The sequence below is a fragment of the Staurois parvus genome, unplaced genomic scaffold (assembly GCF_062004578.1).
Source record: "Staurois parvus isolate SC_StPar_1 unplaced genomic scaffold, SC_StPar_1.0 ptg001798l, whole genome shotgun sequence".
NCBI classification, from domain to species: Eukaryota; Metazoa; Chordata; class Amphibia; order Anura; family Ranidae; genus Staurois; species Staurois parvus.
The window spans coordinates 194,479-217,489 of record NW_028319594.1 but is presented as its reverse complement, the minus strand read 5'-3'; the positions used below and the strand labels follow the sequence as shown (position 1 = coordinate 217,489).

Sequence of the window (23,011 nt, the reverse complement as noted above, 5' to 3'; positions counted from 1 at the left end):
CCATAACCCTTCCATTTTATCAGGAACTGTGTCTGGCCCCCCCTCTTTCGGCAACTGAGGATAGTCTCCACTTCATATTCCTCCTGGTCACCTATGGTGACTGCCTCGGGCGGTCCGGATTCACGGTCCGGGAAGGGATCTGGTCTGGATGGCTTTAGGAGAGACACATGGAACACAGGATGTATCTTGAAGGTCCGCGGATGCTCGAGTTCGTAGGCCACCTCGTTGATTACTCGTCTTACCGGAAATGGGCCAATGTACTTGGGTCCCAGCTTCCTTGAAGGGCACAGCATCTTCAAGTTGGTTGTTGCCAGCCAAACCTGATCCCCTGGCTGAAGCAGTAATTCTCCTCTTCTCTTTCTGTCGAACGCCCTTTTACTGTCCACTTGGGCTTTAGCGATGGCTTCCTGAATCATTTTGTTATTGACAGAAAAGAAGTTCAAGATGTCTTGAGACGCCGGTACTGGATTCTCAGGCATTAGATCAGGGAGGAATGTGGGATGATACCCGTAATTGGAGAAGAACGGGGATTGACCCGTAGCTGAGTGACTCGAGTTGTTGTATGAGAATTCTGCGGAAGGCAACAACGACAGCCAGTCATCCTGAAGGTAGGATGTGTAGCACCGTAAATACTGTTCCAGCGTCTGGTTGGTCCTCTCAGTTTGGCCGTTGGTCTGTAGATGGTAGGCGAATGAAAGCGACAGCTTGATTCCCAGCGATTTACATAAGGCGTTCCAGAACCTGGAGGTGAATTGGACCCCTCGATCTGACACTATATCTTCAGGAACCCCATGAAGCCTCACCACTTCCTTGATGAAGATCCGTGCAGTTTCCAGTGCCGATGGGGTCTTCTCCAGGGGCACGAAATGTGCCATCTTTGAGAAGCGGTCGATGATCACCATTATTGCAGTGTAGCCTTGGGATGGTGGGAGTTCGACCACGAAATCCATGGCTATCATTTGCCAGGCCCGCTTGGGTATGGGTAATGGACGTAACAATCCCCATGCCTTGCTCCTGGAGGGCTTGTTTCTTTGACAGGTGGGACAGGTCCGGACGTAACGCTCACAATCCTTGATCATGTCCGGCCACCAGAATGAGCGCCGTAGTAGTTCCAGAGTTTTCGTTACCCCGAAGTGGCCCGCCATTGGATGGTCGTGGCAGTGCCCTAGGACCAAGGTTCGCACTTCTTCTGGGACCATGATCCGGTCTTCCTTCCAAAATAGCCCATCATGGCTCTGGAGGGGTGACCCAGTCGGAGCTGGTAGTCCTACAGAAGCATCGAGAAGCCGGGAGCGAAGTTCCGTTTGTAGCGCGAGGAAGCTTCCAGAAGGTAAGATGGTATCAGGTACCACGGCGTCGTCGGGGTCCTCAAACATGCGGGACAAAGCGTCTGGTTTGGTATTCTTAGTGCCGGGTCGGTACGTTATATGGAATGAGAATCGAGAAAAGAAAAGAGCCCATCTCGCTTGGCGAGGTCTCAGTCGTTTTGCCGTTCTTAAATACTCAAGGTTTTTGTGATCTGTGAATATTAGCATTGGGTGCGTGGCTCCTTCCAGTAAGTACCTCCATTCTTCTAGAGTGGTTTTATTGGCCAGGAGCTCCCGATCTCCAATGTCATAGTTACGTTCCGCCGGTGTCAACTTCCTGGAGAAGAACGCCACAGGGTGCAGTAGTTCCTTGGTACCATTCCTTTGGGACAAAACCGCTCCTACCGCGTTTTCGGAGGCGTCCACTTCCAAAACATATGGGAGAGAAGAATCTGGATGGCAGAGAATGGGAGCAGAGGTGAACAATCTTTTGAGCTTTTCGAATGCCGTCTGAGCTTCGGGAGTCCACTTAAAGCGAACCCCTTGTTTCGTCAGTTGCGTGATCGGGGAGACCAGACCGGAGAAGTTCCTAACAAACTTTCTGTAAAAGTTAGAAAAACCGATGAAACGCTGTACCCCCTTTTTGTCGGCGGGTATTGGCCAATCTAGGATCGCCGCGACTTTCTGGGGATCCATCGCGACCCCCGCGGAAGAGAGAACCAGTCCCAAGAACGTGATTTCGTGCTGTTTGAAACAGCACTTTTCTGCCTTCGCGTATAGCCCGTGTTGGCGCAACCGTTCTAATACCCGTAACACATGACCTCGATGAACTTCCAGTGAGGGGGAAAAAATTAGGAGGTCATCCAAATAAACCACCACGAAAATATCGAGAAAATCACGAAAAACATCGTTGATAAAGTGCTGAAAGGTCGCCGGAGCATTACAGAGCCCGAACGGCATCACCAAATATTCATAGTGACCGAATCTCGTACGGAACGCCGTCTTCCACTCATCCCCCTCCCTGATACGGACAAGGTTATAGGCCCCCCGCAGGTCTAATTTAGTAAATATCGTTGCCGATCTCAGTCTCTGGAGGAGCTCAGGGACTAGGGGTAAGGGATAGCGATTCTTTACCGTTATCTTGTTCAGATCACGGTAGTCTATGCAGGGCCGTAACGATTTGTCCTTCTTCTCTACGAAGAACAACCCGGCCCCGGCTGGGGATGTGGATGGACGAATGAATCCCTTCCGAAGGTTTTCGTCAATATATTCCCTCAGCACTCCCGATTCCGTTTCGGACAAGGGAAAGATACGGCCGAATGAGATTTCAGATCCGGGTAGGAGGTCTATGGGGCAATCGTAGGAACGGTGCGGAGGAAGAATGTCAGCTCCTCGCTTACTGAAGACGTCTAAGAAGTCATGGTAGGCCGGAGGAATAACCTGGGATAGATTGGTGTCGCCATCCAAGCACAGGAGGAACCGGGGAACCACGGATCCTGTGACGTGGCAGTGACTCAAACAAAAGGGTGAACGAAATTGAATTGTTCCCTTTTCCCAGTCAATCTGGGGGTTATGGGCCCTCAGCCAAGGGAGCCCCAGAATGACTGGAAAAAGGGGGGATGCGATGGCATCCAAACGGAGGAACTCCTGGTGATGGTCTGCCATTGTGGTGAAAATGGGTGGTGTCTCCTGGTCCATCACCCCTGATTTTATACGGGACCCATCTGCCAGGAAGATGTTGAACCCCCTTTCTTTGGTCTGGAGAGGGATCTTTTGCCGGTGGGCAAAAGTCAGATCGATGAAGCAACTACAGGCTCCTGAGTCAACGATTGCGGTCACCGACAATGTTCCTCCGGGGAGCTGTAAAGACACAGGAATGGCCAGGTAACTCGACTGATCATCCCTTCCTGCAGGTAAAGTAAAAGAAACGGGCGTGGACTTACTCATTTTTGCAGGACAGGAGCGCACTTGGTGACCAGCTTCCCCGCAGTACAGACATAGGTTCTGTGATCGTCTCCTCTGACGTTCCTCGACCGATAAGTGGGAACGGGCCAGTCCCAGTTGCATGGGTTCCGGGTTGTCCCCTGTTTCCGTGCTTCGCGGATGGTTCCCTGGGGCTGGAGCTGTATCTCTCAATGGAATCCATGCCACCCTTTGACCCTGGCTGCTCCTTTCAAGCCGACGTTCCCTTAGTCTACGGTAAATTTGTATGGCCAACTCAATCAGTTTTTCCAGGGAGTCAGGTAGGCCTACTCGTGCTAGTTCGTCTTTGAGAGACTCAGACAGCCCGATGCGGAACTGGTGACATAAGGCCGCATCGTTCCATCTGGTGTCTCCCATGCAACACCTAAAATCGGACGCGTACTCTTCGGCTGTCCGGCGGCCCTGCCGAAGCAGCCCGCTGAGGGTCGTCATACAAAACGGCCATAGCCTGAAAGAACTCGGTAACGGAGTCAAGATGGGGGTCGTGCTTCTCCATCAGACGGTGAGCCCAATCCTGGGGCTCATCCTGTAGGAGAGAGACTATAAACCCCACCTTGACGGTCTCGGTGGTGAACGTGCGGGGCTGTAAGTCGAAGTACAGGGTGCAAGCGTTCCGGAAGGCTCGGAAGCGGCTCCGGTCACCACGGAATCGTTCCGGCAGGGGAACGCGGGGTTCAGGAGCTAGGGGTGTGGCAACCGCTCCAGATACCGGGGTAGCGGGAGGCTCTGCAGATGGAGGACTCTGAGCAGGGGGAGTCAAGGGGGCTAATGACTCCATGCGGTCCTCCAGTCGGGCGCAGCGACTGTGGAAATTCTGGAAGGCCTGGGTCAAAGTTGCCAGGTGCTGGCAAATATCCTCTAGGGACGCCGGTCCACTTCCTGGCTCTGTCATGGCCGCAAGGTACTGTTATGATCCACCAGGTGGTGCCTCAGGCTGCCAACTGACAGACCTACTCAGAGCGTGGGGTCTAAGCCCGAGCTGTGCTTTCACCAGGGCCCCTGATGGTGGGGATGGACTTGAAACAGTCCCGGGCCAGGTCACGACCTCCGAGCAGGCCCACCAGTGGCTGAGGAGACCTCCGGGGACAGGTACCGGGAGAGCCAGATGTGAAGAGGATGGCGGCCCCAGCAGGGTAGTAACGGATCGTGGGCCCGTGAGGGTAAGCGGGGTACAGAATCGGTGGGTGAAGAATAGTCGGGTCACACGCAGGGTCAGCAGGGCAAGTCAGTCCGTAGAATGGTCAGGGCAATCCGGGTCAAACGCAGGAGCAGGCAGAGTAGTCAGGACAATGCGGGTCAATCACAGGAGCAGGCAGAATAGTCAGGACAATCCGGGTCAATCACAGGGGCAGGCAGCGTAGTCAGGGTCAATCAGGGTCACTAGACAGGTGCAGGAACTCAGGATCACAGAAAGACCTTGCGGCAATCTGTGACAGCGCAGGGCATCTTTAAATAGTGCGCCCTGCACTGTCATTGGCCGGCTAGGACGCGCCCCCAGCTGTCATTGGACGCCTGAGGAGCGCCCGCGGCTCCTACTGCGCATGCGCGGCGTCCTGTCAGCCGCGGCTCGTCGGGACCTAGTGCCTGTGTCCCGGCACGATCTGCCGCCAATGCGCATGCGCGGGGACGGAGCCGGGATCCGGGATCACGGAGCCGCGATCCCTGACAATTACACTGTAATGCTTGTCCTGCGATCCCCTGATCCTTTCCTTTTCCTGCGATCCCCAGATGTCCTTCTACCATGTCCTCCGGCTGATGCCGGCATCCATCTCCCAGGTTCCATTCCCTGCGAGAATCGGGACGCAGGGGGCGGAACCGGTGGGAGATTCAAAAAAGTAAAAAAATGACACACACAATACATTGTAATCTGTTAGGATTACATTCCTGTATCAAACCATTTCACCTAAATTTTGTCCCGAGTGCTTTGTCCTGCGCCCTGCCTGCACTTTTACTGTTCTTTCTGCCTGGAAACTTGAGAACATTCATGGCGTCCAAATAGCGTCCCTTTAGGTCAAAAGCGGTTTTAGACCGGCTAGAGAACAGCGATAGTAAATTAGAACCACTTGCAGAATTGAGTGATAATGATTCGTGGGGGAAATTCCTCATCAGACACTGAAAGTGACAACAGAGACGATTCTGCGACCGAGCTCAGCGATGTGCGAACCTGGCGCTCTATTTCAAATTTCAGTGTTTTTGGTTTGATTATATTATTGAATTAAATTTATTATTATTATTTTTTATAATTATTTATTATATTATAATTTATAATTCCGTGTTTCAAACTTTATCATACCCGGGATGTGTACTAGACTCTTGTTTGGACAGATTTCAGTGAGCTATTCCTAAGAATTACAGGCCTACAATATAAAACAACAAATTTCCATACAAAACAATGTACCATTTTGACATTCAAAAATATGACATAATTACACCACCAGGGAGGTTAATACTGGACCTCAGGACACGACATATAAATTGGCACCTTCAGTCACAGAGGCACCAGCTACGCGGCGCCAACGATTCTCCCTCTTTGAAGCTCAGTAATCTCTGACATGACTCCGTATTACTAGTAGCACATGCAGTGAATGACGAAAGTGAGGCATCCCACCTGTTAGCTAGGTGTCTCATCACACAGTGGAAGCAAAACAATGTTACATCACTTCTGCTTTCAATGTGAAGCAAGATGGCCACCGGACCTTTACGAGGCTCCGGCGACGTGACGGCGTATTGGCTCCTCTTTGAAGCGTTTCGTGCCACGCACGTCTTCAGAAGGGGAAACGCGTCAAGGAGGAGCCAATACGCTGTGACGTCATGCCACTGGAGCCTCGTGAAGATCCGGCAGCCATCTTGCTCAGTGGACAGTCAGCCCCTTCATTACTACCTATATAACGTGGATTTTACTTCTTCATACGTGGATAATAAATCTTTATACCTTTTAAATACTACACTATGTGCTATCTTCTGTTTGGCTCCTTGTTGAGCTAATTGATTTGCAGAGCCCTATCCTGGAAGCTAGCTGCAGTTCATCATAGGACCCAGAGGAGGGAGTTTCCATTCCAGGCTGCAAACACCCATCCGTCCTTAAAGCAGACCTCTGGCAGGATTAGTTCCTTGATCATCCAGGAATTAACCGTTGAGCTGTATACCATTCAGAAGGAGGATATTCCGTACCCGGCTTACCTCATCTATCCTTAAAGGGGACCTCAGATTATACACATTACATGCGTATTTACAATACGCATCTGGTGAGTGCGTATTCTTACCACACCTTTGAGCACATCACTGAGTATTGAAGTTACTTACAGCTGTGATTGACACCTTAGCACAGACTGTCATTTTATGAACATTTTATCCTTGTTATATGTATGTACATCTATTTTTACGGACATAATTTAATTTTAGTGCTGCACCTTGATCTTATACATAAAATCTGTGTTTGCAGCTCCCTGACTCATGCCCCTTACACATAGGAATCCCAATCAAATGCTGTATTTCCATTCAATTTTAACACCCCAAAAACTCAGCAGTTCATCCATCATCTAAATCGCTGCAAAGTCATACCGGTCTACGAGATCTTTGTGTTCCACCTCCAGATTTTTATGTGCAGACTTCAAGTTGCCGTGTTTGGAGATCAGCGATTCGTACTCTGCTGCTTGGCGCTCGTGAACCTGTGCCAGCTTTTCGTGGTCTTTTACCAGTAAATCATACATTGATTTCAGCTCTTCTCTTTCTTTTACCAAAGACTCGTTCTCGTTTTCTAAGCTAGACTGCTGGAGGAGAAGCTGTGAATTTTGGTTCATTAATGAGGTGCTCTGAGAGTTGAGAGTAGAGTTTTCGACCTAAAGATAAAATTGGAAAGATGAAATCACTTCGTTACAATCATTAGGTAGCACCAGAAATTTTATTAGTGTTCAAAGAGAAATAACCACAGTAATCCTTGTACCAGTGGTAGGTGGCCGTGATGGAGACTGCAAAAGGCCTCTAGGTAAGGAACCCATTGAACCCCTTTAAAGTGATTATCTACTACATCTCAGTACCACCTGTCTCTTATCAGGAACCCACCAGAATACTGAATGTTATACCCCCCATATGTCCTATTTAAATATGTTCCCTGTTCATTCTCATGATTCCCCAACACAACTTCTGCAGCGCTCGCTTTGCTAATACCATGACTAGTGCCATCAATGGTGTTAGCAGCATTTATGGAACCAATTCCACAACTTTGCCCATTACCACTCAAACATATTTATTTAGGTTTACACTTCAGAGAAAGGGTGGACTGATCATTCAGGCATTGCCCGAGGGCCCGGGGTCAGTAGGGGGCTCGGCGAGAGGCTCACTGGGCACAATTCACTAAGCGGTGTCTTAACGCATCTGAGTATGCGTAGGTTACTGCATAGCATTTAAAAAAAAAGTTTTAATTCACCCAAAAACGCTACTAAAATGGCGCATGACTTATTTTATCAAGTCATGCGGTATTTTAGTAGTGAAAAGCATGCGTTCATGTTGCAGCTGTCAGCGGGGTTCCCCACTGACAGCTGAATGTAAAAGAAAGAGTTGTCGGCAATTAAAAAAAAATTTAAAAAACAGCATGGGGTCCCCCCCCTATCCATACCAAGCCCTTCGAGTCTGGTATGGATTTTTAGGGGAACCCCCATGACTAAATTAAGAAAAAAATGGCGTGGCCCCCCCCCAAAAAATCCATAGCAGACCCTTATCCGAGTATGCAGCCCGGCAGGTCAGGAAAGGGGGGAGACAAGCGAGCGCCCCCCCCCCGAACCATACCAGGCCACATGGGGACAAGAAGCTCTTCCCCACAACCCAGGCCGGTGGTTGTGGGGGTCTGCAGGAGGGGGCTTATTGGAATCCTTTATTAAAAGAAGAAAAATAAAAGAATGTCCTCCGAAGTAGATCCAACATCAGTCATGATGTCCGCTGCCGCTGCTAGCCGAAAAAAGAAAAATTAAAAAAAAAAAAAAAAAAAAGGTATCGCTCCCGGTCATCTGACTGCTCCGCTGGCTTGACAGTTCTTAAATATGTAAGGGGCGGGGCCACCTGGGGATATCACGTGTGTGACCCTTCCCCTTGTGGTGTACGGGGCACGCTGGGTCAATGTTACATAGAGGTGGGGCCACACACGTGATGTCACTGGGTGGGCCTGCCTGCCCCTTACATATTTAAGAATGGTCAAGCCAGCAGAAAAGTCAGAGGGCTGGGAGCCAGCGTCGGAAGCGGAGCCTTTTTTTTTCTTTTTTTTTCAGGTGGCAGCGGGCATCATGATTGACGTTGGATCTACTTCGGGGGACATTCTTTTATTTTTCTTCTTTTAATAAAGGACTTGTCAAAGACTGTCTCCTGTCTTGTTTCACACTACACTTTTTTTTGTTGTGTGAATGGGTAGCGGTACCATGTACCCCATACTCATTCATATGGGGGGGGCGGGATCTGGGGGCCCCCTTGCTAAAGGGGGTTTCCAGATTTCGATAGGCCCCCTGCCCGCACACCCCCACAACCACAGGCCAGGGTTGTGGGGAAGAGGCCCTTGTCTTCATCAACATGGGGACAAGGTGCTTTGGGGGGGAACCCCCCAAAAGCACCCCTCCATGTTGAGGGCATGTGGCCTAGTATGGTTCAGGAGGGGGGCGGCGTTCGCTTGTTCCCCCCCATTCCTGACCTGCCGGGCTGCATGCTCGGATAAGGGTCTGCTATGGGTCTTTGGGGGGGGGACCCCACGCCATTTTTTCTTAATTTAGGCATGGGGGTTCCCCTCAAAACCCATACCAGACCCGAAGGGCTTGGTATAAATGGAGGGGGGACCCCACGCCGTTGTTTTATTATTTTTTTAATTATTTTTAATGCCCTTTCTATGCAGCTGGGCTGCAATATGTAGGTGGTGTGTTGTGTGGGTGTGGCTTTGGCTTTAGTGTAGGCGGAGACACAGGGGGCCCCATTATCTCTTATTGCCCGGGGGCCCCATGAGTTGTCAGTCCGCCCCTGCTTCAGATAGTCTACAATAATCTTCAGTGGATTCTTAACAATTCTTTGTAAACTGCGCTCTTCCCATAGGCCAACTGCCAAAGCAATATTCCAATCTAGTGTCCAAACAGCCATTTACTTTAATAGGTAAGTTTTTAAGTAGAATACAACTACCACAGCAGACTAAAATGTGCTTGAAATTAAAACTAGTAAAAACTAAAGCCAGACTGGTTTCCATTAAAAGTCAACTAGTCTAGGTGGAAGCATGCCAGACACGTGATGTTTTCTTAAATACACTAACTGTACCCAATACAATGGGTCGATATTTTAGGATGGCTACACAACTCACCACCACAGGTTATTTAATGGAAACTGTCTGGGTAGAAATACTGTAGATGCCAAAGCAGACTGTTTTAAGGGATTGTTCAGATTTGTGGCAGCCCTTGCTGCTCCTTTGCAAAAAAGCAATCCACAGCATATTCCTTTTTAGAGGGCAGTTACCAAGCATCTGGGAGGCAATATGTAGCCTCCTCACCGTCTGTTTTAACCTTGAAAAGCCTGCACCATTGCACTGTGTACATTGCACATTGTGCTGTGTGGCCCTATTCACTTCAAAGTGTTGTGTTTGGGTCCAGTACTGCCCACTGATTGTGAAATGGGGTATATTCTTTGACATGGCATGTGCACCACCTTATCCGGCTGCCATTGTAGCTAAAGGTGGGAAGTAGGCATCTCAGGTGGGAAGTAAAATCTCAACTCAGCTGTATTACTTTCTTTTTACTGCCCTGGCAACAAACGTGACCAAGACCATAGGTGCAGTTTGCAGGGCTGTCATTCCAACCATGGCTCACTATTAAAGGAGAAGTAGGGCTAAAGCCCACTGTTTGGCTGAAGTCACTCATCTAGTCCAGGCTCTAGAAAGAACCCAACTTTAGAGTCCCGACGATCCACCCAGATGCCTGGACCAGCAGCTTGCTCATCCTCTCAGCACACTGTGCTCTGCAACCCCCCCAGTGACTGCTGGGGGGGTTGCAGAGCAGAGAACTGAGGCCTGACAGTCACAGCTCTTTGCAGACTGAAGACCAAGAGCTGAGCGATCAGTGGTCTTTGGCCACTCATTTCTCAGCCTTTGAGGCGGTGGAGACAGATGAAGCATGGGAGCAATGCTGCATCCACCTAGGTGAGTATAAATGTTTTTTTTTTTTAAACACAAACTTCTCTTTTAAGTTATGTAACATGAAATCAAACCTTTTCAGACTTCACTGGCTGTATGCTTGTTTCAGTTTAGTAACATAACAGGTAGGTATAGCTAGAATCAAGATGAAAGACTTGCAAACTGCACCTTCAGATATAAACTAACTAGTAGTTACATTCAGGGCTTTTTGTCCTCAGAAAATAGGTGCAGGTACTCCTCCCTTTCGAGTCACCCCTTGTTCCTGCCCCCCTACCTACCTCTGAGCACCATCCCTTGGGTTCCACCCCCCACCCACATCCCAGTACTACACCTTTTAGAGAATACGGAACCGTTCATTTTGTGGTGCTAAGTAATTTGTATGGAATTTTTCGATAAGAAAAGCAGAACAAAACTTCCTTTGCAGCCAGGAACACTAGATTCCCCCAGCAAAAATAGCCCCCCCACAATGAAATACCCCCTAGTAATGACAGATCTACACCAGCAATAATAGATCTTCCATCAGCGAGCATCAATAGACCCTCGCGCAGACATCAACAATAGACCCTCCAGCAGCCACCAACAATAGACCCTCCAGCAGCCACCAACAATAGACCCTCCAGCAGCCACCAACAATAGACCCTCCAGCAGCCACCAACAATAGACCCTCCAGCATGCACCAACAATAGACCCTCCAGCATGCACCAACAATAGACCCTCCAGCAGCCACCAACAATAGACCCTCCAGCAGCCACCAACAATAGACCCTCCAGCAGGCACCAACAATAGACCAGCCAGCAGCCACCAACAATAGACCAGCCAGCAGCCACCAACAATAGACCCTCCAGCAGGCATCAACAATAGACCCTCCAGCAGGCACCAACAATAGACCCTCCAGCAGGCACCAACAATAGACCCTCCAGCAGCCACCAACAATAGACCCTCCAGCAGCCACCAACAATAGACCAGCCGGCAGCCACCAACAATAGACCAGCCGGCAGCTACCAACAAAAAACCCTCCAGCAGCCACCAACAATAGACCCTCCAGCAGCCACCAACAATAGACCCTCCAGCAGCCACCAACAATAGACCCGCCAGCAGCCACCAACAATAGACCCGCCAGCAGCCACCAACAATAGACCCGCCAGCAGCCACCAACAATAGACCAGCCAGCAGCCACCAACAATAGACCCTCCAGCAGCCACCAACAATAGACCCTCCAGCAGCCACCAACAATAGAACCCTCTCTCAACAAAAGATCCATGCAAGCAATATAAGACCCCCCAAAAACAATAGATTCCCACCTGCAACAATAGACCTTCCCAGCAACAATAGATCCCTCCCAATGACAATAGAACCCCCAGTAGCCATCAAAAATAGACCCTCCATCACATCCAATTTTCCCTTTCCAATACATACATTCAGTGCTGGAGGTGCCTGAACTGAGTTACCCCACATTCCCGCCGAAAAAAAACCTTGGCTACACTTCCATCCTTGTAGGTTTATTTTCTTTATTACAGGTACTAATAAATGTTGATGATGTATGCAGCAGTTTGTACATAGACATATATATATATATATACACAAACACATATATATATGTATATATATATATATATATATATATATATACATATACACACACACATGTAATATATTATATATGATGCAATATTGCAATATATACATATTTTGTACATTTACATCTAGATTACAATCTAAGATCCCTACCTGATATGCATGCACATACATACCACGGCCAATACAGACAGGAGTTAATGAACCTACCAGCATGTCTTTGAAATGTTGGAGCAAACCAAAGTACCTACAGGAAACCGATGCAGGCACAGGGAGAACATGCAGATAGTGTCCTGCCTGCAGTTCGAAATGTGGACCTCAGAGCTGCAGGGCAGCAAACCACTAAGCCACTGTGTTGACTTTGATTTGGAATTTAAATTGAAACAAAAAAATTTTCAAAGACATACTTCCAGGTAATAAGGTTTCCTATGATTTCTCCAATTCTGAGTTACCTGCAGTTTGGCATTTTGTGTCTGTAAAGTTGTGTTTTGCTCCTGCAGCGAAATAGTTTGCTTTTGAAGAGTCAGAATTTGTGCTTGTAAGTTGTCGTTTTGAGTTTCCATTTGTTTCAGCTGAGTTTTCAGTGCTTGCTTTTCTGCCTGCAGAGTAGCATTCTAAAGAAAAACAAAAATTAGGCCATCAATAAGATAAGATGTGCAGTCACCATATAATACACTGGGTGTAGCAGTGCTCAGTGCAACATAGACACCCCATTTTATGTACATGGATAATAAACAGTGCAGAACTGGCACACCATAGAGTAGAGCCAGTTGTATAAAAGTTACATTTTTTATTTTCTATAAACTTCTGGAAGAAAAGAACAAAACAAAAAAGTCTTCCTGTCTGCCTCCAAAATCTTGCTTTCCTCTACGTTGACCATTTAAAGAAACCTTCTAGAATATGCCTGTATCTGAGGATTTACTAAAGTTGGCTACACATGGATTGAATTTATGGTAATTCCTGCTGAATGAGCCAAAATTCAGTCAACAGTGGCCCTGTTGGGACCACCTGCCTTGACAGAAATTGAATTTTCAATTGTCTCTTGTCGAAGGAACTGGGCAGAAAGTTCCCAAACACAGGAAACGTTCAAGTATTCTGAAAGCCATGATAGCCAGATAACGGCAAGGAAAGGTCTACATCTGGCCCCTCTGCCGCAGTTGAGACCACTGAACTAGAGGATCAGTATGACAGATAGCCAAGTAATAGCTTTTACTCAGCAAAAGCGTCTTCCATGTTTCTCTCAGTACAGGTTCATTTTTTTCATCCAATAGCCGGCTTACATTTCTCTCTACTTCTATCAGGCGATCTTTGATCTTCAGCAACTCCCTCGTGGTCTCCTGGCTCTCCCGCTCCCATTTATTGATGGGAACGCTGTCCTCTCCAAGCTTAGGAAGTGAGCTCTGCGTCAACTTCTCCTCCTCTTGTCTCTGCTTAAGAGCTTCGTAATTCTTCTTCACCTATGAAAAATTAGAAAATTGTAATAGATAGTGCATACACATATGTTCATACAATACCCTGGATTCTTAGTTTTCAAAACATAATATGGTCTTTTTCCGTTACGGGTTTAGCAGGATTTCCAAACATTTTTGGCTAGACCTCCTTTTCAGTTCAGATTTATAAAGCCCTGATAAAAGGGGGTCCTTGGATCCCCCTAAATGTGTTGGCTGTTTTTAAAGGGCTACTAAGAGAAATTAAAGTTCTCTGGGCTATTGATAAAATCTTGTCGCTATCTTCTTCTACAAAGAGCAATAAAACACCCCTTTCAGTAAAGTAGATGGGCATTTGCAGCTGTGTCTACCTTTCCCTGAGTTTCAAGTCTCGGTGACAACTGATTTCAACACAGGGTGGCACGGTATGGGTCACATATAACACTTGTGAAGTTGGAGATCATCTGAGCAGGAGCTACGTCCGTTCATGCACTACAATGGAGCCTTCCTGAAGAGTAGAGCTGTTAGAGAAATTAATCTTTATGGCATAAAAATAACTCACAGTTTTTAGTTCTTGGCGTAGCTGTTGATTGAAATTAGTCGATTCCTCTAATCGAGCTTCAAGCGAGGCAATTTTTTCCTCCTTTATTTCCAGAGACTTTTTCAACGTAGATTCTAATTTGGATTCCAAAAGCTTATATCTGTTGTGAGGACATAGAAAAATGTCTTCATTAACTGCTTTTAATGACTAAAAGGCATAAAAAAAATGACAGCTCACCTCTAATACTGAAAGTTTTACTTTAATAAAAGAATTACCGACCTTTCGAGTATTGATAATGATTTGCGGCTTAGCTAGCTAGCTCCAGCAGTTCAAGCAAGTGCCCGTTATACTGGAATGGTTTTTAAAATAGGACTTCTTGTTTAGAGCCTTCTAGCAATGATGTTACCATCCCCTTGTGGGACGCAATTGAATGAATTATTTCAAGTTTGTCTTAGGTCTGGTGTCTCCATCGTCAAGAAAGAAGCTCATAGAGCTTAATGTGACCCAACTGCTGCAATGGCAAGCCAACAGGCTGAAAACACGAAGACTATATCAAGCTCTGGAGAGAAGGCCAACAATCTTTTTTTTTCTAGTTCAATAAATTTTACAAGTTTACAAAAGTTGAATACAAAAACCATAACAAAGTTGCACAAATTGCCATAATAAATGTCATAAATTGACTTTTCCAAGCTACCTGCACATTTGGCAGGTCTCCCAGCTCCGTAATCATTCTGAAAATTAAATTATATGTTGTAGATCCATACTTATGAAGTCTAAAAATAAAAAAAATACACAGTGAATTAATTCCAGGACTTTTAGGACCTGAAGGAGTTTGAGATTGCTTTTTTGGCATTGGTTTAAGATGCTTGTGAGATGATTCAGAATGGACAGGCAGATGCAGCTGCATTCCACCTGCAGTTGACCTCCTTCTGACCTGCATTTGTCCACCTTCAATTGGTTTTGCATTCCTATAGACTCGTGTAGGAATGCAAAACCCTTCTGATACAACAAAAACCAATCTGATGCAAAAAAAACCAGCTGATCTGATGGAACAAAAACCCATCAACACGGACCCTTATGGCACTCTGCCTGGAGTTAGGCTTGAACTCAAATGTGTTTTTTTCTCATCTCAGATTGGACTGTCTTATCACAACAGATTTTCTCTCTAGCCTACTCTGTCCTGTGACGACATAGGGGTGGCATTGTACAGCAACCAGGGGCGGACTGACCATTTGGAAACTCGGGCACTGCCCAAGGGCCCGGGGTCAGTAGGGGGCCCCATGAGATGCCCCTGGTACCTTTTTCATAGGCTTTTTTGAGTTTGGGCAAGGACACAGGGGCCCCATGATCCCCTATTGCCCGGGGGCCCCATGAGTTGTCAGTCCGCCCCTGACAGCAACAGAGCAAAGATTCTATGACTGGGCACCGGGAAAGTCTGACATCTTATGCAGGTGAATTATTTCAGTTTCAAACATGATTTCAACATCAAAATACCCTCCACAGACACCATGGGGTTGAGTTACTAAAGACAAATAGACTGTTCATTTTGCAAGGGAATTTACCCTAAAGCTTAATGAATGAGGTAAAGCTCTGCTTCCATCATCCAATTGTGTGCAACCAGGGGCGGACTGACCATTCGAGCACTCAGGCACTGCCCGAGGGCCCAAGGTCAGTAGGGGGCCCCATAAAATGCCCCTGGTACCTTTTATAGGCTTTTTTGGGTGTATTTTGAGTTTGGGCAAGGACACAGGGGCCCCAGGATCCCCAATTGCCCGGGAGCCTCATGAGTTGTCAGTTTGCCCCTGTGTGCAACTAAAAATGCTGGGTTTTGTAATGTTTTTTTTTCATTATTATTCTTGCACACTAGGTCCTCTTTGAAAAATTAAACTTTACCTCTTTGCAAAGTGCAACTTGGCTTGCAAAGTAAAAAGACTATTTGCCTTAAGTAAATCAACTCCATACATCAATAAGGCAGCACAGTGGCTTAGTAGTTAGCAATTCCGCCAGGCAGCACTGGGGTCATCGGTTTGAATCCCAACCATGTCCCAAACTGTCTGGAGTTTGCATGTTCTCCCTGTGCCTGCGTAACCCACCCACGTAAGGAAACCCTCCTTCAGGTACTCTGGTTTTCTGCCACACTCCAAAGACATGTTGGTAGGTTAATAGGCTCCTCTTTAAATTGGCTCTAGTATGAGTATGTATGAATGGGAGTTAGGGTTCACACCTGTGAGTTCTTTAGTGCTGTTTGCAGAAATGCACTATAGGCCATTTAACATGGTTTCCTATGGGACACATTCACATCTATGCTTTTTTCAGCTGCTGCGGTTTTGGAAAGGGTCAGAGACTTTTTTTAACCGCAAACTGGTGAGTTTTTTGTGCAATAGACTTCAACATGTAGTGCACTTTTGATGCGTTTTTTACGTGATTTGCATTTTTTTTAATCTGCCCAATAACAAACTGGCCAAACAAAGCATAAAGAAAATCCAAAACGCATCAGTAATTCACACATGCAAAAACACAAAATGCACCATAAAAAGCCCTGCAGAAATGGATCAAAAGCAGGGGTGGACAGACCATTTGGAAACTTGGGCACTGCCCGAGGGCCCGGGGTCAGTAGGGGGCCCCATGAGATGCCCCTGGTACCTTTTTCATAGGCTTTTTTTGAGTTTGGGCAAGGACACAGGGGCCCCATGATCCCCTATTGCCCGGGGGCCCCATGGGTTGTCAGTCTGCCCCTGATCAAAAGCAAACTGCATAGGTGTGAACCAGGCTTTAGATTTTAAGTTCCTCAAGGGCAGCGACTGATGTGAATGTACAATACATATACAGTATGTAAATTGTTGAGTAAATTGTCAGTGCTATAGAAATAACTGTAATGAAATGGATTCAGCATGACAACAGGACTGTTCATAGGGTGGGAACTCGCTTCAAAATGGTAGAGCTTTTCTTGTTTAAGCACACAGCAACTCGCTTCTTTAAGGGCCTTTTGGCCCAATTTTATTTTAAAGAAAAAGTTCAACAAAAATGCTTCCCACGCAGGGGTATCCACCATCAAGCAATACCAACAAAGATTCAGCCTCCTGGCTTGTACGCAGGTCAATGTCTGTCTCCTGCAGACTCTTCCCAAATTATGGCCCTCGCACACAGCTGGCCACTAGCACACAGCTAGTCTGGCTTCCACCTCTCCTTGGTGAAGCCCACCTGACTCCAAGGCAGATACCTCCTGTCTGCCGGGGTGGAGCCCTCCTGACTCTGTCTGCCGGGGTGGAGCCCAGAACCCTGGTCCTGACTCTATGAAAAGGCCCGCACACACCTGTGCAATCAGTATCCTGGCTATTTCCAAAACCTGGTCCCAGGATTGGAGATTTCATCCCTCCCAAATCGCTTCGAAATCTCCAGGCTCCAGCTCCCAAAATGGACCTTACAAACAAAAGGAGGAAAGTGAAAAGCCACTTTCCTCCATATCAAACCTTTACCCTGGAGCCCCTCAACCTGCCTTGTTGAGAATCCAGGGTGACAGATCGCCACACTGTCACAATAGGAACAATAAAGCCATAAACAGATCTGCTCCTGTTAGCTGAGTGTGCAGGCACCCCCAAGTGCAAGCTTCATCTCAGAAGAGCACTGCCAATCGGATGGCAATCCCCTGCCCCCTTGATTTTTCCCTGAAATTGGTCAGCTAGGGGCTCTCTAGACCAAATGCATACTGCCCATAGACCCGTGATCAATGTCCATTCAGCTGTATTGTGCGCTGATTGTTTTGTATCTGACATCTACGAAATTCAAGCTTATATTTTTGCTACTTTTTCTAAAATTGTCAAACCATCCTCCCAGAACTGAAGTGATATATGTGTGAATTCTAACAGCGATCAAATAATTATCCACTAGTAACAGCTGTTCATTGCATACCTCTCTGGCTGTATTGGATTTAAACCCCGTTCAAAGCTTTTACAACACGGTTCTTTCATTTCACCTTTCTTTTTAAACAAAGACTGTATTCTGTTCTTTTTCTGTTTTCTGAATGGTGGGTTTGCTAGGGGGCATGTATGAGTGATAACCTGTAGATCAGTCCTTGGGGCCGTTCTGCTCTTCAAAGAAACCGATCTATGGCTTGTTGCGTAATTCTGTTTATACTGTTGGAGTCTGTCAAACTGTGACTCCGTTGATAATTCCCTCATGGTTGTCCACAATACCAATGACTAATCTCATTAACCGACTACAAATAATGCCAAATACCCTCTATGATTTTACTCAAAAAAGACCATGAAGCAAGGCAGCCTTGTATGTGGCTTTAGGGCTGTAGCTCTTCAATATTCCTGCATGCTTTGGAAGTGCCAGTATAAAGCTGGACTTGCCTTTGTAGATTTTGGTTAGAACATTTTTGGAACATTCGTTCAATTATCTAAAGCAGGCCATAGATGATTTGATTTCTTTCCTTCCACCATGGGTGGGAGGAAAGAACATATCTTGATTCCCTCTTCAACACATTCCGTGTTGATGGGTTGAATCTCTCCTGCAGTGCTATTGTGTTCTGTCGGCGGGGAGCCTTCTCGGCTGGCAGAACACAATGATGGTTTCATACAAAGCGCTGGAGTGTACTGAACTGGCCAGCTATGAGTCCAGATGTCAAACCCATAGAGTACCTGTGGAGAGATCTCAAAACAACAGTTGGGAAAAGGAACCCTTCCAATCTGAGAGACCTGGAGTGGTCCAAAATTCCAGTAGAGAGATGTAAGAAAATCATTGATGGTTACAAGAAGCGACTGATTTCTGTTATTTTTTTCCAAAGGGGTGGGCTACTCAATATTAAATTGAGGGTGCCAATATTTGTGTGCAGTCCATTTTTGGAGTTTTATGTATCGATTTCGGATTTATTGTGTAACATGGACACTTGAGATTCATGAACCTTATTTCTTGATTGCACCTTTTGATTGTTTGTTCTCATACATGGACACTTATAGAGAACATTTATTTTTCTATTATTCACCATTTATGTATTATAGTGCTGCACTTTTTAACAACAGTAGTGTTGGCGTACCAACAACCCACCACTTAATTGTCCTATCTACAGGCAGGACAACTTACTAGAATGCAAGGTGAAAAGTCACAGAAGGGGGTTTGGTTTAGGATAGCAGCCATATAATCATTATAACAGCAATAAAGCATTATATGTACTTTTTAAATCTAGTCATTATTGATAACCATCTTTTAGTCAACATCTTCCCTTCTTGGGTTATACACCTATTACACACAGGTGGAAAAAGAAGAAGCAGAACTGTGGTTGAAGGCAGCAGCTTACAAAGTGAGTAGTAACCAGGGATAGTAGACGTTTGGACACTATAGAGGGTGTCCCTAAAATCTGGACACATAGAAAATATCACTAACTACACTATATTGCAAAAGTACTGGGCCAGCACTCCATATCATTGGATTCAGGTGTTCCAATCACCTCCATGGCCAGAGGTGTATAAAATCATCACCTAGGCATGCAGACTGCTTCTACAAACATTGGTGAAAGAATGGGTCGCTCTCAGGAGCTCAGTGACTCCAAGCGTGGTCCCGTGATAGGTTGTCACCTGTGCAATAAGTCCATCCGTGACATTTCCTGGCTACTAAATATTCCACGCTCAACTGTTAGTGGGATTATAACAAAGTAGAAGCAACTGGGAACAACAGAAACTCAGCCACCAAGTGCTAGGCCACGTAAAATGACAGGGCGGGGTCAGCGCATGCTGAAGCGCACAGTGCGCAGAAGTCACCAACTGTCTGCAGAGTCAATAGCTAAAGACGTCCAAACTTTATGTGGCCTTCAGATTAGCACAACAGTGCGTAGAGAGCTTCATGGAATGGGTTCCCATGGCCGAGCAGCTGCATCCAAGCCTTACATCACCAAGTGCAATCCAAACCGTCGGCTGTAGTGGTGTAAAGCATGCCACCACTAGACTCATTGGAGACGTGTTCTCTGGAGTGACGAATCACGCTTCTCTGTCTGTCCATCCGTTGGATGTGTCTGGGTTTGGCGGCTGCCAAGAGAATGGTACTTACCTGACTGCACTGTGCCAAGTGTAAAGTTTGGTGGAGGGGGGATTATGGTGTGGGGTTGTTTTTGTAGGGGTTGGGCTTGGCCCCCTAGTTCCAGTGAAGGGAACTCTTAAGGAATCAGCATACCAAGACATTTTGGACAATTTCATGCTCCCGACTTTGTGGAAAGAGTTTGAAGATGGCCCCTTCCTGTTACAACATAACTGCGCACCAATGCACAAAACAAGGTCCATAAGGACATGGATGAGCGAGTTTGGGGTGGAGGAACTTGACTGGCCTGACCTCAACCCAATAGAACACCTTTATGATGAATTAGAATGGAGACTGCGAGCCAGGCCTCCTCCCCCGACATCAGTGCCTGACCTGACAAATGTGCTTCTGGAAGAATGGTCAAACCTTCCCATAAACACCCTCCTAAACCTTGTGGACGGCCTTCCCAGAAGAGTTGAAGCTGTTATAGCTGCAAAGGGCGGGGCCAACTCAATATTGAACCCTACGGACTAAGACTGGGATGCCATTAAAGTTCATGTGCGTGTAAAGGCAGGCGTCCCAATACTTTTGGCAATATAGTTTATGTGTTCTTTCCTCTCAATATGCACTTTGCCCATGTGTCCAGACTGTAGTTAGGGACAATCCTAGAAACAGTTAACACATTGCAGTAAGTCTTCTACTCACCTGTCATCACTGGTCTGCTCATCATGTAAGAGACGCTCTTTATTTAGACCTATCTTTTCCAGCTCATGGCTTAGTTTTTCCAGCTCATTATTGGTTTGTTGGGTCTTCAGCTTCTCATTTACCAAGTCCTAAAAATTAGCAAACAAAAAAAAAAAACCCCAAGTCAATCAATAGTCATTTCATTACGAAGGTTAATGAAAGAACTGAGTTCTGGTAAGTGGATTCTACAGGGAGGTGGTAGAAAGGCAGGCAGAAGGCTGGACCATGTATTCCCCGTATACCACAATTGTTATCTCAGAGAATAGGTAAAGGTAATCTCCCCTACCCCCCACCTATCCCTTGTCTCTCCCACTTACCCACCTCCCAGTACCGGCCCCTTTTAGAGAATACAGAAGAAAGTATTTTGTAGTGTTAAGTAATTTGGATAAAGTTTGTTATGGATAACAAGGAAAGCAGTAACAATAGATTCCCCCAGCAACGACAGACCCCCCCCCCCAGTAACAACAAATCTCTCTAAAAAACAAAAGATCATCCCCAGAAATAATAGATCCTTCAAACAACAATAGATCTCCCCCCAACAACAAAATATCCCCTAACCAGCAACAATAGATTCTATCCAGCAGACAGCAACAATAGATCCCCCACCAGCTACAACAGACCCTACTGCAAGTGTAGACCCCCCCAGCAACAAAAGATCTCACCCAACAACAGATCTTGCTCAAAAACAAAAGATCATCCCCAGCAACAATAGACGTACTCAGTAACAAAAGATCCAATTCAACAACAACAGATCTCACCCAACAACAGCTCCCTCCAGCATCAACAGATCTCGCCCAACAGCTCCCCCCAGCAACAACAGATCTCGCCCAACAGCTTCCCCAGGAACAACAGATCTCACCCAACAACAGATCTCTCTAAAAAAAAAAAAAGATCATCCCCAGAAACGATAGACCTACCCAGAAACAACAGATATCCCCCAGCAACAACAGATCTTGCCCAGCAACAGATCTCTCTCATACACAGAAGATCATCCCCAGAAAAAATAGATCACTCAAACAACAATAGATCTCCCCCAACAAAAATATACCGCCTTCCCAGCAACAATATATTCTCCTCCAGCAGACTGCAATAGACCCCCAGCAACAATAGACCCTCCTGGCAACCAAATATCCCCCAGCAACAATAGATCCTTCACCAGCTGAAATCCCATCCTCCCCAGCAACAATAGATGCCCCAGCAGCCAGGATCAATAGGCCCTCCAGCACATCTCAGCACCCCTTCCCAGTATACACATTCAGTTCTTGAGGTGCAGGAACTGCGTACCACCAACCACCATGTTCCTGCTGGTGGGTAAAAATCTAAAACCAGTGTGATTTTTTTTTTCTTAAGTGCATTAAAATGAATTTTTTTTTCGAGAAGTATGACCTTTGGAAGAGAACACAGACAGCAACTAAACCTGAAATGGGTTCTAATCCTTTTACAGTCAATCAAAGAAAAAAGTTCTGGCTTTACGTAGACTCCAATTAATGAAACAATACATGACCTGGTTTTCCTCCTAACATTGACAGAGTGGTGATTTTCTACAAAACATCCTGTGAAATTTTCCTCTGAAGGCCACGTGGGGAGCGCCGAATGGTTTGACAAAGACAAAATATCAGAACAGCTGCATCTGAACTGGCACTGCAGATAATGGAACGTGACATCAGTTGTCTCCCTTCCTTCCTCGAAAAAAAAAAACATTCTCTGGTTGAAAGAGGAAACGCGATCCTCTCAGAATCCACCACAAAGCTTGGTGTTCTTTTCAACCCAGGATTTCCCCTCACTATTTGTAGAAATAAAAACCACACACAGAAGATGGTATAGCGGCTGGGCGTTCAGTATGAAAATAGCATCAAAGTCAGATTTCAGCATGAATGGGCAAAGCTGCATACAGCGAGGGCTCTCAACATTTTTCACGACCAGGTCCGCTAAGCTCCGCCAAAACCTTCCATGCCCAAACAGTAAAATACAACAATAAGGGCTCGTTTAGACTTGCAGTTGGTGGGCAGCAAAAATGTGCGGTTGAGCTGTGCTTTTGTCGTCTGTCAACCCCCCCCCCCCAACTCATTGAGCATGCTCTCAGTGGCTGGGCCTTGGCACCAAGGGTCCCCATATTTGCTTACCCGAACTAAACAAAGGATATGCTAAGTAGGGTTGCCATGTTATTCCTTTAAAGCTGAACACATATTAATTATACAGGTTCTGTGGCTGATAAAGGTGGTCATTAAACTCACTTAGTGTCTTATCTGCAATAAATTAGCCTCATAACCTG

The 23,011-nt window shown here is 46.4% G+C and overlaps 1 protein-coding gene across 12 annotated transcripts in view; it reads right to left on the bottom strand.

The window, feature by feature from the left end:
- CCDC88A (coiled-coil and HOOK domain protein 88A) overlaps positions 1-23,011 on the bottom strand; it is a 204,214-nt gene that overhangs the window by 93,456 nt on the left and 87,747 nt on the right. For all 12 annotated transcript variants that reach the window (XM_089663901.1, XM_089663902.1, XM_089663904.1 and 9 more), the window contains exons 14-18: positions 20,701-20,828; positions 14,005-14,143; positions 13,296-13,472; positions 12,468-12,629; positions 6,852-7,129 (exon numbers count right to left, since the gene is read on the bottom strand). In XM_089663901.1, the coding sequence (XP_089520027.1) occupies positions 6,852-7,129; positions 12,468-12,629; positions 13,296-13,472; positions 14,005-14,143; positions 20,701-20,828 (884 nt within the window). The remainder of the gene's footprint in view (positions 1-6,851; positions 7,130-12,467; positions 12,630-13,295; positions 13,473-14,004; positions 14,144-20,700; positions 20,829-23,011) is intronic.